We start from the raw sequence: 18199 nt of genomic DNA, 5'->3' as shown, positions 1-18199 counted from the left end.
ATGTGTGTTCAATTTGTAACAATTTATGAAACTGTGTACTTGAATTTTTTCATTTTCTCTGGTGAATATTATTCATTAATTAAGGATTTTTAAAGTATTATTAATATACTTCCAGAATTAAGTAGCATTAACATAAATTGGCCTTTTTAAGCAAAAAATTTACTGAAAAGAAATATTATAATAATCCATTATATTATTTATTTTCAAAATAACTTTATAAAAGAGCATCATTGAAAAAAATGTGCCAAATGATTTTGAAATTAGTTTAATCTTCAAAAGATAAAAAGTAATCAAGGGAAAATAATTTTGAAATGTTTTGAATTTATTTACAGAGGAAGACTATGTCTAAACTGCTGCATTCTCTTCTCCTTATGAAACAAAGGTGTTGAGAAATGCCTATGTAAAAAGAAAAATGATCTTACCCTGGGTGATAAAAAAAAAATGTATATCTCTAAAAATGTTATTGTTACTAAGTCCAACTGCTAGTGATATTTTAGATTCATTTATTTACTCATTCTGATACCTCTAGGGATTTTAGAAAGTAAAATTCATGCAAATTTTAACCTTCTGACATGTTCTTAAGAGGCCCAGTTACTCAGCTGCAGAGTTTCCCAACAGCAACACCAGTGAGTGTTGGCCTGGATAATTCTTTTTTTTTTTTTTTTTTGGTTGGGGGTCGGGGGGTAGGGAGATGTCTTGTGCATTTTAGAATGGTTGGCAGCATTCTTGGCCTTCACTTAACTAGTACCAGTAGCATCACCCCATAGTTCTGAAAAGTAAAACTGCAGATGTTGCCAGATAACCCTAGGAAAAAATAATCTCTGGTTTAGAACCTTTGATCTACAATATGTATCTATTGGAATATTACAGTAATAAGTTTTAGTTCCTTGGGATTTTCCTTTTTGTCAGTAAAAACATTCATTATTTTTGGCTCATCTGTCTGATGCTATTTTTGCCATCATACATGGACAAAGTTGGGAATAAATAGTTCTGAAATCATTTTGTCATTCTACAAGGAAGGAAAACCAATTCCATTCAAAAATAAGAAACAAGTGAGTGGTTTTCAGTGTTGAGTGCAAGAAATTAGTGTATATAGAGCTATCTTGGCCATTGTGTGGATTATGCAAATATAACTATCTACTTTGGCATTAAATTGGAAATTTATCTCAACAAGAACAATTGAAAGTGAATAGTTAAACAATTTTCTAAGAGTCTACTTAGGTAATGAAATAAGTATTTCATTTTTAATTTAATTCATAGATGTCGTAAACTAAGAAAGTGACTTTTTTGTAAACACAATTTATGCTACCAATAATAGACATAAAAAGATTCCATTCTTTATTATGGCCTTATATTAAAAGTTTACAATAAAACCTTTTGGGGGATTAGGCAAAAAATTGAATCTTAAAACTTCCAATAAAATACTTCCATTTTTAAACTGAAATGTAAGTGTCTGCATTCAGGGCTTACCTATCTGTGTCACACCAGGCTGATGTAGACATGGGTGATGGGGAACCTGTGGGAAAAAGAACCTGACTATGACACCTTCACTGAGACATTAGGTAAAATGATTTGCTAAGGTCATAGAAAACAGGTACAAGTTTCTATTCCTTAGAAGGATATCATTTGGTCTTACATATTTATTTATGACTCTCTACTAAAGGGTGATTTTAAAAATGAATTCTACAACTATGTCTTGGATGATTTTTCAAATCCCAAATCCTCTACATTCTATCACCTTGCCCAGATTTTGCTTTAAAAAGGTATTTTCATTAATCAAAATATACTTTTAAAATTTAGAAATTTGCCTAGCATGGGCAGTTATCTGAAGGAAACAGAACAAACCACCACAGTTCACCTATCATACAACTGCCACCGCTAAGTAAGTAGGACTGAATAAGCAGGTTCTGCTGCTGTGTTAGGGGAAGAATAATTTCAGCAACTACTTATTCTAATGATTGGATCTGACCCAAATATTTTCTAAAGAAGAAAGAAAGAAAACCCAATGGCAGTATAGAGTTATTGATCTTGAAAATTGCCTTATAATAGATTGATCCCTACTGATAATTTGGTTTCTTATGATAAAAGAATGATGTATAAAGATGAATAAGATGAAAAATATTTTCTTTTAAGCTTTTTAGTAAATTTCTTATAACTGATAATTTGACCGAATAGTTTTCTTTTTGCTTTATCAATGAAATTGTCCATGAAAATGTTCACTTTTCAAATATAAAATATTACTTGAGCCAGACTTTTAAAGATAGCATATACACAGTTTAAGAAAAAAATATAAACATCCCTTATTTTCCAGTTTAAACAAATTATTTACCTCCTCTCTCCCAAAAATATATATATATTGGACAACTAAAAAGATTTGCCCATGACATCTTTGGCCACTTCATGAAAATACAGTAGTGTGTTCAAACCTATCTTTGATAGACCCTTGCCCACTCTTTCAATTCTGATTTTACTATTTGATAACAGTATATGCTTTTATGTGAAAGAAAATTTTCCATAATTAAAGTATATGCATTTCCACATGAATTTTCAATTTTATAAAATTATCAGACGAGTGCCAAGTCTATATATAGCATAGCAATTAATTTAAGATTGTTGTTTGAAGAGATTATTGACATTGGATTTGTAGGGAGTTTTTAATATATTTATTTATTCATGAGAGGCACAGCCTGAGGCAGAGACATAGTCACAGGGGGAAGCAAGTTCCCTGTGGAGAGCCTGATTCAGGATTAGATCCCAGGATCATGACCTGAGCCAAAGGCAGACACTCAACCACTGAGCCACTTAGGTGCCTCTGTAGGGTTATTTTAAAAACCTAACTTTCACTCATGGCAAATGCCAGCCCATTACTAATACTAATCCTAGATGACTTCCTACTTATCATTGACTCTCTAGGTATCACAGTTTAGGGAAGGAGGGACAACCTGTGGGGACTCGTGATTTTTCCCTAGCAGGCATCTGAACAGCCCCTTTTAGTCAACAGAGAGAAGTAAGAGGAAATCGAGGTTTTGCAAGCTATGTGTTTAAAATGTAAAATGATTAGGAATCATAGTCAGTGACCTCAAGTGTTCACTTTATGTTATGATTCTTCATAATTAGGGGAATTACAGATTGCAGGTGAATCCCCAAAGTTCTTTCTCATCATGTAACTTCTGGAATCGTCATTCTCCTGTTAGAGTAATAAGAGAATGTGTTCTAGGTACATGAATTATCAAGGAAGGAGTTTGTTCCTGATTATAGCTCCCTGCCTTTGACATTGCACACCCAACTTGGACTTCCATTGCACCTCAAAATCCTCACTGAATGTCACATAGGTTGCTGTTTGCAAATACGTACATGCTGAATGTTAAATAAGAGTCATCACTCGGGCAGCCCCGGTGGCGCAGCGGTTTAGTGCTGCCTGCAGCCTGGGGCGTGATCCTGGAGACCCTGGATCAAGTCCCACGTCGGGCTCTCTGCATGGAGCCTGCTTCTCCCTCTGCCTGTGTCTCTGCCCCTCATTCTCTCTCTGTGTCTCTATGAATAAATAAATAAAATATTTAAAAAAATATTTTAAAAAAAGTCATCACTGGAACCTCCTAAGGAATCCCTCCAAAGTATAGTACAGAATTAAATTCATTTTTAGATTACTTGAGGCTTTTTATTACATTTGAGTATCCATTTTTAAGACACTTTCTATTGTAAGATGTACCATCCTTTTGGAAAATAAAAGGAATATATCAACATTTAAGCAAATGACTTCAACATGCTTCAAATTGGTAAATTTGAAGACTCAAGAAACATTTAGAGTGGACTTCTGGTATGATGTTAAACAGTCAACAAAATCAAAAGGCAGCCTACAAAATGGGAGAAGATATTTGCAAATGGCATATCAGAAAAGGTCTAGTATCCAGGGTCTAAAAAGAACTTATCAAACTCCATACCCAAAAAACAAATAACCCAGTCAAAAATGAGTAGAAGAAATGAACAGACATTTCTCCAAAGAAGAAGTATAAATGGCCAACAGACATGAAAAATTGTTACACATCACTTGGCATCAGGGAAATACAAATCAAAACTAAAATGAGATATCACCTCACACCAGTCAGAATGGCTATAATTAACGGGACAGGAAACAGCAAACGTTGGCGAGGATGCAGAGAAAGGAGAACCCTCTTACACTGTTGGCGGGAATGCAAGTTGGTGCAGCCACTGTGGAAAACAGTATGGAGGCTCCTCAAAAAATTAAAATAAAAACACCATATAATCCAGTAATTCTTTTACTTTACCCAAAGAAAATGAAAACACTAATTTGAAAAGCTATAGGCACCCTTATATTTCTTGCAGCATTATTTCCAATAGCTAAGATACAGATGTAACTCAAGTGTCCATCAATAGATAAGTGGATAAAGAAGATGTAGTGTGTGCATATATTGGTGCGTGTGTACATACACACATCCACACAGACATACACACAATGGAATATTCCTCAACCATTAAAAAGAATGAAATCTTGCCATTTGCAACAACATGGGTGGACCTAGAGGGTGTTGTGCTGCATGCAGTAAGTCAGAGAAAGACAAATACCATATGATTTCACATGTATGGAAATGTGGAATCTAAAAACCAAAACAAAGAGACCCTTAAATACAGAGAGGAAGCTGGTAGTTGCCAGAGGGGAGGTGGGTGCACAGATGGTTGAAGTAGAAACGGGGATTAAGAGGTACAAACTTTCAGTTATGAAATAAGTAAGTCATGGAGATAGAAACTATAGCGTAGGGAATATAGTCAGTAATATTACAACAACATTGTACAGTGGCAGATGGTGACTAGATTTATTGTGGTGACCATTGAGAAATGTATAGAATTGTTGAATCAATATGTTGTACACCTGAAACCAGTATAACATTGGGAGTTAATTATATTGCAATTAAAAAAAAAAAAAGCTTAAAGAAGGGAGCTTTCATGTGGATACCAATTCTACTTGAAAGACTTGAATGTGTCCCTGGGTCAGAACTCATTCTAGGTTACTCGGACCCCCTTCTAATTCCTTGTAAGTAGAGTATGAATGTGAACGAGCCATGGTTAACTGGTAATATCTATCCTTAAGATTTGAATCTTCTCTGGATTCACTCAATAGCTCTAACACTTAGCTGACAATGCTGATTTCCTAGGTTGCTGCTCATTTAGAACAAAAATGCAGAAGATGGATTCAAATAAATATGGTCCCAGAACTGGTACAATACTGAGAGTTACAGTTTAAGACTGAGTAAAAAATTTCAATTTATCTAAAAAACAGTCTCTGTACTGTGTGTTTGCTCTCTAAAGATGTTATAATGACAAGTCATTCCACCCTTCCCTGTAAGGGAAGATTATGTAAGATTTATAACTTACTTCTTTATCAAGTGTCTGTTTGGATCACCACAAAGATTCTAAGAAAGATAATAGGATTCCCATTTTACAGAGTGAAGTGAGACTCAAATGAAATCTAATTTTACTCAATTAAATAAGGACTTTGGCCACGATGGAAATCTGGTCTTTCGATACTAAAGCTTCTTTTTCTTCCACAGCTATAATAAGTAAAGTCTAATGGGAATAAGTAAATTAATTGCTCAGTATCAAGCTAATTTTATACCATTTTGTCTATGATAGCTTCTGCTTTTGCCAGTAGTTGCTATAAATTAAGTAATATGTCAAAGGCATGTTCTATAGGGACGTAAGAAGAGTAAAGCAAATGAACGCTGAAATAAGGGCCAATACACTCAGAGATGATTACTTTTACATTTTCATTCTGATAGCAAAGATTATATATGTGCATTATTTAAAATTTAAAGTACAGGGGCACCTGGTGACTCAGTGGGTTAAGTGCCTGACTTCAGGTCAGGTCATGATCTCAGGGTCCTGAAATCAAGCCCTGAATTGGGCTCCCTGCTCAGTGGGGAGTTTGCTTCTCCCTCTCCCCCTGACCCTTGCCTCACTCGTGCATGTGTTGTCTCTCTCTCTCTTTCAAATAAATAAAATCTTTTTTAAAATATAAAATTTAGGATACAAAAATGTGTAAGGAAGGACATAATAATTACCCTAATTCTGCACTTTGGAGAAGATACATATACATGGATAGATACATGTTGTTTTGCTGCCTTTTACTCTTATCTTTATACACAAATGCATTCATACAAGCTATATGTGAATTTGGTTTAGTGAAAAAATATGCTACATATATAAACATCGTGTGTGCTGTGTCTAAATTGTATACTTCTTCATAAAATATTTACGAACCTCTTTACATATCTCATTTATACATCTGATTCCTACATTTATGTTTATACTGTGTGTTATTTGTTCTTTATTATTGTTTGTATAGATTGCTTTTTAAAGTCATTATGACAGCCCCATGATGAATTTGTACATGTATTTGGCATAATTATATTCTCACTTCTGTTGGATGGAAAATTTATTCCAAAGTGAATTTGCTGTCTAAAATGGAGTCTGTTTTTAAGTCTCCAGTTTGAAATAACACACTTGCCTTAAATAGCTTCACAAATTTATATTCCCACCAGGATTGAGAAAAATTGTGGTTCCCTTCACTTTTACCGTCACCAAATACATACTAATATATTTATTCTCCGTGAATATTCAGTTTAAGATCTTTGTTCAAAAAAAATAAAAGATCTTTGTTCATTTTTCTATTGAAAAATGTTTATTTTTTATCATGTTCATGTGTTATTTTAAGAATATGAGTCCTTTTCCATCTGTCATGTTTCTTGCAAATAGTTTTCCTACTTTATTGTCTTTTAGTTTATAGTATTTTCTACCAGTATAGTATTTTCTATAGTAAACTACCTGATAGTTTACATTTTGTCTTTATATTCACCTCCAGAAAAGCCTTTTTGACCCTAAAAGTATAAATATGACTTATATTTTCTATTCCTGTGTTGTAGTTTAGCTTTGGCACTTTTTATTCCCCATTTTTTATATTGCATTTTTTTCTATTGTGAATTGTATGCTTGTATTTTTCTATTTATCTACTGAGCAACAGTGTTTTCTTTTTTATTTTATTTGTTTATTCATGAGAGACACAGAGACAGAGGCAGAGACATAGGCAGAAAGAGAGAAGCAGGCTCCCTGCAGGGAGCCCGACGTAGAACTTGATCCCAGAACTCCAGGATCATGACCTGAGCTAAAGGCAGATGCTCAACCACTGAGCCACCCAGGTGCCTCTACCAATGAACTTTTGTAGGCTTTCGCTCCAGTTGCAATCCTTTTAGATTCTGAGACATTTTTGATTCTTGAATTTTATGTCATATATGAGGTTTTCCTGTGACAAATATTTCATAAGCAGTTGGGAAACTGTGTGAGGATATGTTGTCACTTTCATTTAAGCAGGGATGTCTCCATCCTCACCTGCCATCTATTCGAAGGAGTTCTATTTTATATAACTGTATGGCATATCAAGAATCACCCCACTTATTCTAGAGGGTAATTGGTTAATATCAATATTTTCAGAACACAGACCTAAAGATATTAAGGTATATGGCCCACTGACACAATAAATGAAGGAAAGGGAGGTCCTAAAATTAATAGCCAATTATATTATCCAAAAAAAGGAACACTTTTTATAATCTATCAGGCTCTAGAATCATAAAAAAAAATATTTCTCAAAGTACAAACAGCACCTACCACAGAATAACTTTGATTATTCAAAATCATGGTGAAAAGACTAAGTTAAATAGTATCTTGACTTTTAAAGCAAATATGTTAATTTTGTACATCAAAATTAGAAAAAAGAAAACTATAACTTGTTAGAATGTAGACTGTTCATCTCTGCCCAAGACCCCCAGGTAGGGGGTGGTTACTTCATTCAAATTCACCTTGTATATAAAGCTAAACAATGTCCCATTTTCCCTTAATTTCAAAGTATAATTTAGAAAACTATTTTTTGTAACTACGGTAACTGCCGGACTATAACTTGGGATGTTCTACTTAATTGCACACACTAATATAGATAGGTATTTATGAGCAGAATTAATATTCTCTGAAGCGTTTCATGTCTTTTTCATACCAAAATAAATCTTGGCAATCAAAGATTTTGGAAATACTTAGAGGTTCTGCCAAAATATAAACCTAACTGTGATATTGTTGTTGAAATCCCATTCTTCGTGGAATTATTTACTCTAAAATACCTTCTAAAAAGCTAAGATTCCTAAGTTCAAGCATCTTGCTTAATTATGTTTATTGATGCTGATAACTAAAAGTGAAGCAAAGTGTTAGAATGGACTTCAGTTTATACATATTGAAGGCTAATACAAGCTTAAATACGCTTTCAAACTGAAAAATTTGCCAATTATGCAAAACTATAAATCAAAGAAGCTACTTTAGAAATTACGTTTAAAATTATGTCTTTCCAATTTTTTGTCTTAAAGACCAAATATAGGGCAGCCCGGGTGACTCAGCGGTTTAGCACCGCCTTCAGCCCAGGGCGTGATCCTGGAGACCTGGGATCGAGTCCCACGTCAGGCTCCCTGCATGGAGCCTGCTTCTCCCTCTGCCTGTGTCTCTGCCTCTCTCTCTCTTTCTCTCTCTCTCTCTGTCTCTCATGAATGAATAAATAAAATACTTTAAAAAAAGACCAAATATATACTTTACGACTTTGGTTGTGGGCACTGAACTTCATTTTGAATCATGGTATTGAATCAAATTAAAATATGAATATGATTTTTCCAAGTTAGTAATTCATGGATAATTAATAATATTTTAATCAGGATTTGGCATATATAACAGTAAATCTTTTTAGTACGTTTGTTTTCAAATCCCTTAATCTGATAAATGATTGATCTTGCATGTTTCTTCGATAGGCGTATGCAGGCAAAGATTTGGAGGAACAGTTGCGATCAGCGTCCAGTGTAGATGAACTCATGACCGTACTCTACCCAGAATATTGGAAAATGTACAAGTGTCAGTTAAGGAAAGGCGGCTGGCAGCGTAATAAAGAACAGCCCAACATCAGTGCAAGAACAGAAGAGACTATAAAATTTGCTGCAGCACATTATAATGCAGAGATCTTGAAAAGTAAGTATGGAAAAGAAAATATGTGATAAGCTTCATATAGTAACCCAGTGAAGGCTGCCAGCCTGGTTTTTTGTTGTTGTTGTTGTTGTTGTTGTTTTCATTTGTTAAATTTCAGCATTTGTAACACTAAATCCCTTTAGGGCCCAAAGCAAACAAAGTAGGAATAAAGATTCTCAAAATATAGCATTTTATAACTTCACTGTGAGTGGTTAAGAGGATTTCTCGAAATACAAAGATAGAAAGGTACAGCTCTACCAACACATTTTTTTAAAAACTTAAGGCGATATCCTACTGCAAAACTTAAAAACATGAAGACATATTTCCCACACTGTGTCAGTTCAACCACTTCAGCATTCTATATCTTACAAAATAATTGCACATACATTTTTTGATTTGGATTCAGAAATGCTTAATTCCTAAATCACCCAAATCATCTTTTCAGAGACTTCTTAATGCCATGTTGTTTCGCAGGTAACTGGCTTGGGAGCTGGACTTTTGGAAAGCTACTATAAGATCTAGGAGAAAATGTCACAGAAAACTACAATGCTGAATAAAATGGCATAGTATAAATTGGTGAACTACTTTTTAAAAATAACTCCCTTCAGTTGTTAGATTATTAATCACTATCAAGGTTCAAGATACAAATTATTTTGAAAACAAGTGCAGGCAAAATCTGCGGTTTATATCCTTTTTTCCTAAAAATTTTACTTGAGGGAAAAGATGAAAAAAAAAGAAGCTAAAACATTTAAGAAGTACATCATCTAAAATGTAATCTTTAAAGAGTCCACAGTGCTGGAGAGCTAAACCCCTCAGTCACTGGAAACAGAATTCCAGGAGAGAACATAAAAGGAAGAGGATAATTGGACTTTCCTGGAGACACGTAGGTCAGGATCCATGTCCCAGCTGATGAAAAATACCCTTACATTTCAAGTGACATTACCTAAAGCTGCCAGATAGCCTGCCTGAAAGTGATCTTTGAATTCAGTCCAAACCCATAGCAATTTCCTCATTTACATTTCAGTTTAAAAAGAAAAATTAAATCGTGTTGTTTGTCTTTGCTCAGAGACCACAACAATAGTACGTACTGTAGCAAATGAGCGTGACTGTCTCTGCAGGTCCTGCAAACAGCTATCTGTTAAAATTTCATTTTCTTAAGCAAAGAAAACCACACAGAGGTGGACTGTAATAAAAGCTTTGGTATTTTAAGAAAGCATAATCCTGATTTAGCTTGGCACATGGCTACAGAAATTCGTTTTTAAAGAAAATATCCTTTGCTGCTCTATTAAATATTAAATAAATATTATATCTCATTCCAATTCACAGGGCAATTTAGGATCCTGTCAACGATTTCTCTTTTAACATTATGGGTTGTACTTAAATCTGAAAACCTGAAATCAAATGTGACTTCCAACTACTGTGGGCTTTTCTGCCTTGGTGGCTTCTGTGTAACTTATGGCTTCCCTATGACTCGACAGGTATTGATAATGAGTGGAGAAAAACTCAGTGCATACCACGTGAGGTGTGTATAGATGTGGGGAAGGAGTTTGGAGCAGCAACAAACACCTTCTTTAAACCTCCATGTGTGTCCGTCTACAGATGTGGTGGCTGCTGTAACAGCGAGGGCCTACAGTGTATGAACACCAGCACAAGCCACCTCAGCAAGACGGTAGGTGCCCTGCTCTGGCTCTGGCTTGAGCCCGCTCGGTCACTGGCCCCAGTGCCTGGCCCCTGCTCTGGTCCCTCTGCAGTAACGCCCCGTGGTTCTGAGCTGCTTAGACTGTCCTTTGGGGGATGAAGCTAATTTCCCAGTACTCTGTAACGTGGAGGATGTCATCTCCCAAAGACAGCAACTGATGCTTTATGAACTCTGTTCCTAGTAGTGGTGTCAAAGCCAAGGGAAGCCGGTAATAAATAGTATGAATGTGTGTCTGTGTGTGAGATCTAAACATTTACATTTGGCGATCAATTACTTTTAAATGGTTAAGTCTTCTGATTCCAGAGAGATGATCCAAATCACAGATTCAAAATGTATAATGCAATGTGTGTGTTCTGCGAAACAGTGGTGTAGTATTGAAATAAGCCAGCAGTGCTCTGAACGTATCCATTGTGTCCATGTAGAAAGCAAAGAAAATATTCCAACGCTAAATCCCAGGACTTTACCTCTAAAGTCCCATCACATTAGATGTTAAGCTTTTAATTTCATAACCAAGAAACTTACTTTTAAGGTTTGGTCTGGATCCAGGATTTTCAGAGCAGATGCACTAGCCTGCGTTGTAGGTCATCTATCAAAGGTCATGTTTTTGAGCTGGTGAGAGCCACAGAGTGTTATTTGAAGTGGTGTGTGCCACTGAGCTCGGCACAGAAATGTCTAGAGAAGCCCAGGTTCTGCGTTGGGCTGATGCAAACTTCCCGCAAGACAAAACTGTATTTGCCTGAAAGGCTTTTCCAGTGGGTTTTGAGAGTTGGAATAGGTAATGTGGCTACATTCAGAACTGTACTTTGACCTTCAAAAAATGAAAAAAAAAATTTTTAAATGTGATGTGAGGTTTGATGTATACCATATGGAATGACAACAAATTAACATTCTTAGGAAAATAATGTTTATACTTAGAATATATGTAATCAAAGCTGCTTCTCACAGAAACTTGAGCTGATCAAAAGCTTGGATCCCACTAATCTACTCTTATTTTAACATAACTAAGTAGAAATGAAAATTGGGATTATGAACTCAGTTTCTTCCAGTACACTTTCCCATCTAGTTGGAAATTTCTAAAATTTTTTACTGTGGTGACCATTTGGGCTCTGGGTTTAGAGACACTGTCCTATTATACAATCCAAACTGCTTTCTTTTAAAAAAAAAAAAAAGAATTGTATTTCTTTATTTTGCTCATATGCCTAATGAAGAGGAAACAAAATGCAAGAGGAAACAAAAAAATAAATTATAAAACTGAATTTTTTCTTCAATTTACCTGTGCCTAAACTCTAAAGACTAAAAAAAAAAAAAAAAGCACGCACATCATTAAAAGGTGATGCTTTGGGGCCTGTCATCATTCCTGTTATCATCATAGTTAAGCACAGCCAGAAGGAGTTTATTTATTCTTGCTTACCTTCTAGAATCCAGCACAATGATACAGCGTTCCTTCTGGCAAGCATTAGCAAGAGAAGCAGCATAATTCTAAATATATTCATGCGTTTAGAAACTTAATCAGTAGAATATATGTTTGTGGGTCATGGGATAACATTTCAGTGCTTGATAAAATTCTAACATTGTAGTATAATAACATACAATTATAGTGATTGAGCACAGCAAAATTCCTCCTCCATAGGCTTACCCCCCTTACCTTTCCATCTTTATCAAAGATGGAGATTACTAATTACTTTATCAGTAATTAGGAATGTGTTAGCTAAGAAACTGTAGATTTATGTACACTATTCTGAATAAAATACTCCTCTAATTTAGCACGTTTTACTGGATAATATGTTTGTATCCTATCTTAACCCTGAAGTAAAACAGGATTTTAAAAATCCTTTAATAATTGCTGGAACTAAATACATTTTTAAAAGTCAAAATAAATATTTATTCCAGCAGGATAGCCTCCAAAAAACCAACATTCATTTTTAAAAAGAAGTTACTATTAAAAATGTTGCTGCTTTTATATCTAAACCAAATTCCATGAAAGGATTTTTGGCCCTCTAAGTTTCTCGAAATGTCATTTTTTTTTAAGTTTGAGAAAATAAATGTGAGTGATTGAGGAAATTACATGTGTAGAATGCCTTTAATAGCATATGTTTTTAAATGTTTTGATTAAGCAATATGATATGTATCCTGGATTATATTATTATTATGGATTTGACTTAAAACAGTATCAGTTTAGTTGATCCTCAAAAGGTCTAGATATATCATTTGCATTTTCCAAAGACCAAAAGGCTATATATCTGTCTTAAACATGAGATGTATGAAATAGCCTCCAAAGACAGATCTTGAAGAATTATTTCACCAAATAAAATGTATCTTCTAAGGCCTCATTATTTATCATTTCAAAAATGCGTTACTGGATTTGGCTGCTAGATGAAACTTTATTTTCAAAGTGCTCATATTGTGAAAGTATAAAGTTGAGTAGTAACTGTTTTAGCATTGGGATTTTGTTCTGTTGGTTCAATTCTTGAAATTCCTGTCTTTTTAGAGTTAATTTATTTTCTTGGTGAAAATCAGTTGCCAGTTGACAATATGTAAAGCTGTTTTTCACTACTAATTTCTTCTTCGGATTCTTCTATTATGCCTTGTTGATAGAAAAAGATGTTTTAAGATGAATTTTCTTTAAAAAATGTCTCCTGGGGCAGCCCGGGTGGCTCAGCAATTTAGCACGGCCTTTAGTCCAGGGCGTGATCCTGGAGACTGGGGATCAAGTCCCACGTCAGGCTCCCTGCATGGAACCTGCTTCTCCCTCTGCCTGTGTCTCTGCCTCTCTCTCTCTCTCTCTCTCTCTCTCTCTCTGTCTCTCATGAATAAATAAATAAAATCTTAAAAAATGTCTTCTGCTCTAAGGTGTAATAGTTATTATTTTAGTATATAAATTACGTATTTCAAAATATATTTTCTTTAGATATGGATGCTCAAATGTTTTGTGCAGTAATCATTTCTTAGACGAACTTTCCATCCCTAGCACCGCACTCAGCCCAAATAATACCCTAACCTTGTGGTTTTCCCTCTTGACATGTGACACCATCTCGAGTCAGAAACACAGGGGTCGTCCCTGACATTTCCCTTCTCAGGGGACATCCAGCTTGTCCCCAAGTCAAGTGTTTATTTATCCCCTAAGTATCTTGAGTCCCCATGTCTACCACCATCACTGTAGTCCACTGTAGACGCCTTTCATCTCTTTCCAGTTAATAAAAAGCCATGCCCTCTGCTCTCTTCCTTCCATTGTCCCTCATCCCCATGCATTCTCTTAATTGCCCCCAAATGTGATATTTTTAAAATACAAATCTGGGACGCCTGGGTGGCTCAGCAGTTGAGCATCTGTCTTCAGCCCAGTCTGTCTTCACTTGTGATCCCGGGGTCCAGGGATCAAGTCCCACATCAGGCTCCCTGCATGGAGCCTGCTTCTCCCTCAGTCTGTGTGTGTGTGTGTGTGTGTGTGTGATGAATAAATAAATAACATCTTTTAAAAATAATAAAATAAAATAAAATAAGATAAAATAAAATAAAATAAATAAATAAAATAAAATAAAATCTGGTGGTGTCAGTCTCCAGCATGAAGACTCTCCAATGATCTCCCACTGCTCTTAGAATAAGACCAGAATCTTCATCACAGACCTCAGTGTCTGCCCATCTCCACAACATCATCTGACATAGGTGTCCCTTATCTTAAGTTTGTTCTTCTTAATGCGCTAGGCTTCCTTGAGTCCCTGGGAACCACCCTCCCCTCCAGCCCTACAATTTTACTCCCATCTTTAAGTCACCCTCACCTGTTAGCCTCCTCCCTGCTGAGGTACCACTTCTTTGAGTGTCAATCACGTGGCTCAAGAAGTCCTTGGAGATTTTTCTAACCTCCCTGGTTGGATCTTGTATTTCTTTAAAATGCTTAATCGTTTCCCATACTTTTCTTTCATAGCGCTTACTACAGCTTATAATCACAGTTTATAACAATATAGTCATTATTATTTGATTAATGTCCATCTCCTCCATAAAGCCAAGAACAGATCTGTGTTGTTCATCGGTTCCCTGAGTGTCTGCCACAGAATTAACAACATTCCCTTTTGGAAGCACATTAAAAACGAGACCCTGGGATTCCTGGGTGGCTCAGCGGTTTAGCGCCTGCCTTCGGCCCAGGGCGTGATCCTGGAGACCCGGGATTGAGTACCGTATCAGGCTCCCTGCATGGAGCCTGCTTCTCCCTCTGCCTGTCTCTCTCTCTGTCTCTCATGAATAAGTAAATAAAATATTTTAAAAAATAAAATAAAAACAAGACCCTCTCACCAGAAAAATAATGAAGATATGGACACATCTCCAGTGCTTACCCCACCACTGTGAGGGGGTGTCCTTATCCTAGTCCTTACTCACTGAAGCAGATTTTAAAACTACTGCCTTGAAGGCTAATAATAATATAGCTGATTAACTCACTTGTGTAATTTTTAAATAAATGGATCTGATTGCCTAACCAAAGTTGTATGCTATAAATTTCAGATCCATCTTTTAAAAAGGTTTGTTCTTGAACAAATGAAAGAGAAAATGCTCCCCTTCTTTTCCCATTCATAGCTGATATGAGTAAAAGTCACCCTTCATTCTCTTCCTCTTACTATTGTCTTACTGAATACACACTTACTTTACACGTGTGCCAAAGAGATACTAGGAATGCCTTAGGTAAAATCTGAACTCAGCAGAAAATCATTGTTAGTAAACAAAATGAATGAACGGAGTCTTCTGTTCACCATTGGCAGTTTTTCTGTGACGACTGTATACGTATTCCCTATAGTGGCCTGATTAGGTCCGTGTTGACCTAACAGGTGCCCGAGTGAGAGCATTTATTCAAGGGTAAGAGTGTATTCTAAACAGCACACAAACTTCTCTGTCAGGTGGAAGCCTCAGAAGGTTGCAGGCTTCAGAAAGTAAAAGGCTTCCAAGCTAAGAAGAGTATTTAGTGCTAAGTGTAAGGTATGTGTAGGTGAAACGGAATGTGGTCTGGTATCCTCACATAGGATATTTTTTCTCTAAGAAAATCAAGTCTAGATTATATGGAATCCATTCTCCCTGAATTGCATCCTCTTTCACAGCCAGCCTTCAGGGAATTTAGGATGACTTTTATAACAGATTTATGATGTTGAAATCTTTCATTTTGCCCACTTCCTCCCAGTCATCTGCTCATACGACAAATCAGAATTTACCTATAAAATTTTCGAGGTCCGGTTTCTTGTTGTCGGTTTGTGTTGTTTTCAAGTTTTGTTTTGATAGGCATGACATGTACAATAATCACAATTCTTGCAAATTTTGATCTGCGAAGCGGTAGTGTTTTTCATTATATGTATCCTTAGAACAGCAGAGTAGTTTCATCTTAGCACTTCAGTTTTCTAAAGATTAGCAGAGTTTGAATTAAAAATTTGAAGTGAACTGAAAATAAGGTACTCAGGTCTCAGTATGCTGTCCCAGCATGCCTTTTCTGACTCCACAGACTCTCTCTACGTGTCTTCATTAGCACTGTTTTGATTTTCGTGAGGATTACCCAAATCCTCATCTCCAGCTCAGATTTCTCTCGTGGTTCCCATACTCAAGGCTGTGACTTGGCTTCCATTCTCATAGGTCATGGTTCACGTGCGCCACCCCAGCCACACAGATAGAAGAGCAAGTAACTAAACATTTGTCTCCTTCCGGTATTCTCTTAGTAAATGACACCACTCATCTTGTTGGTTAATCCAAGTTATTCTTCCTTTCACTCAAAGCCCAATCAACAATTCCAGTTAAATCTCCCTTCCAAACATGGCTAGAATCCATCCATTGTCTTCATCTTGCTGATCTCATTTGATATAGGCCGCATTCATCAATCACCTGGGCCAGCCTAGTGACTGGTCCTATATCTCCACTCTTACTTCCCTCCGATCCATTTGGCTACATTATACCACTGAGGTTTTTTTTTCTTTAAATGATAAGTCAGTTTCTGCCCAGGCTAGCATGGGTTCTGATGGATCAATGCAAACTTTATAAGCTGTTAAATATTTGGGGCGGCACTCTCCTTTTAGGTGACATCCTTCAACATGGTTTACTTAGGCCCTGTGATCTGGCTGCCACCTAACTCTGCAGCCTCAGTTGTCACTGCTTTTCCCCAAAACTACTTTCCACAAGGATCCAAATTCATTTACTTCTTAAATTATGACAATATCTCTTACCTCGGAGTCACTACAATACTCTGTGTCTGAACCATCTCCTTACATACTGTCCTGATATTCCTGCTCATCTAGCTAATTTCTGCTCATCTTTCGTTCTAGATATGAATTCACCTCTCGGGCATCCTGTTGTATGCTCCATAGCATTCTCTATTGCCCATAGTTTAGCCTCCTTACCTCATCTGTCAGACTGTTCTAGTCTCTAAGCTCTAAAATCCATGAAAGCAGAGGCTGGGTTTGGGTATTTCCCTGGAGCATAGCACAGTTATTGGCACATAGTAAACACTAGGCACTAAATTGAATAAAGAAAAGGGAACGGATTTAGAGTCAAGGGTAGTCATGAATTTGTTGATTTTGAAAAATCTGAGTGATATTTAGGTGGACGTGCCAGAAGATAGGGCATGTGATTCTAAAATTCTACAGCAGTGACTGGATCCTTAGCTATAGATTTGAGAGGAAACATCATATTGATAAATGCTGTTTGAACCCTGGTGTACTTGTCACTAGCTAGATTGTTCACATGTCAGGAGAGAAGAGCAAAAGCCAATGCTAAGGGAAATCCAACATTGAATCATTGATAGTCCCATCCATTTCTCCTTTTGATTTCTTAATATCACACCCCCTCTCCCACCCGAAGAATCCACTCAGATTGTTTTTAATCATAAAAGCAATTATTTTAATTTATATTCAATTAAGCAAGTGTGATGAAGCACCTACTATATGGTGCTTTGTACTCTGCTATATAGTGAGTATACGGTGATGTACGGGTCCTGCAATAATGGAGCTTAGAATTTAGTGGGGAAAGTCAATCAACATTTATCAAGTTATAAAAGTAGTCTAAGTGTTGTGAAAAAGAAATGCAAGGGTTTATGAAAATGCGTATCAAGGACAGTGAGTTATGAAACTCCCAAAGGCAGTATTTTAACATGTATTTAACATTTTTGCTAATATTGCAACTTGTAAAAGCTTATACCTAAGCAATACCTTTTCAAAGTGTATTTTTTATTATATTTTCAATGTACTATAAATGGGAGCATGTGATGATCTCTTTCAAACATAAAAGGAAGTTTCTTACCGCTGTATTTTCTGAAGGGAAGAAAAAAAAAAGAGTTTTTGTCTTGTTAAAGGAGTTCCAGACATATATTTTAGCAACAAAAGTCACCAACTAGAATCATATAAATTTTAAGGACAATGTACCTTAAGTAATTTAAAACCCAAGTTTTTTTTATAAAAACTTCCTAGAATTTTTTTATGG

At 35.9% G+C, this 18199-nt stretch overlaps 1 protein-coding gene across 1 annotated transcript in view; it reads left to right on the top strand.

The window, feature by feature from the left end:
- The window catches only part of VEGFC (vascular endothelial growth factor C), a 104105-nt gene that overhangs the window by 59477 nt on the left and 26429 nt on the right, over nt 1–18199 (top strand). The window contains exons 2-3 of the mRNA XM_077848607.1: nt 8853–9066; nt 10542–10732. Of these exons, the coding sequence (XP_077704733.1) occupies nt 8853–9066; nt 10542–10732 (405 nt within the window). The remainder of the gene's footprint in view (nt 1–8852; nt 9067–10541; nt 10733–18199) is intronic.

The sequence above is a fragment of the Canis aureus genome, chromosome 15, assembly GCF_053574225.1.
Source record: "Canis aureus isolate CA01 chromosome 15, VMU_Caureus_v.1.0, whole genome shotgun sequence".
NCBI classification, from domain to species: Eukaryota; Metazoa; Chordata; class Mammalia; order Carnivora; family Canidae; genus Canis; species Canis aureus.
This window is presented reverse-complemented; position numbering and strand designations above follow the sequence as displayed.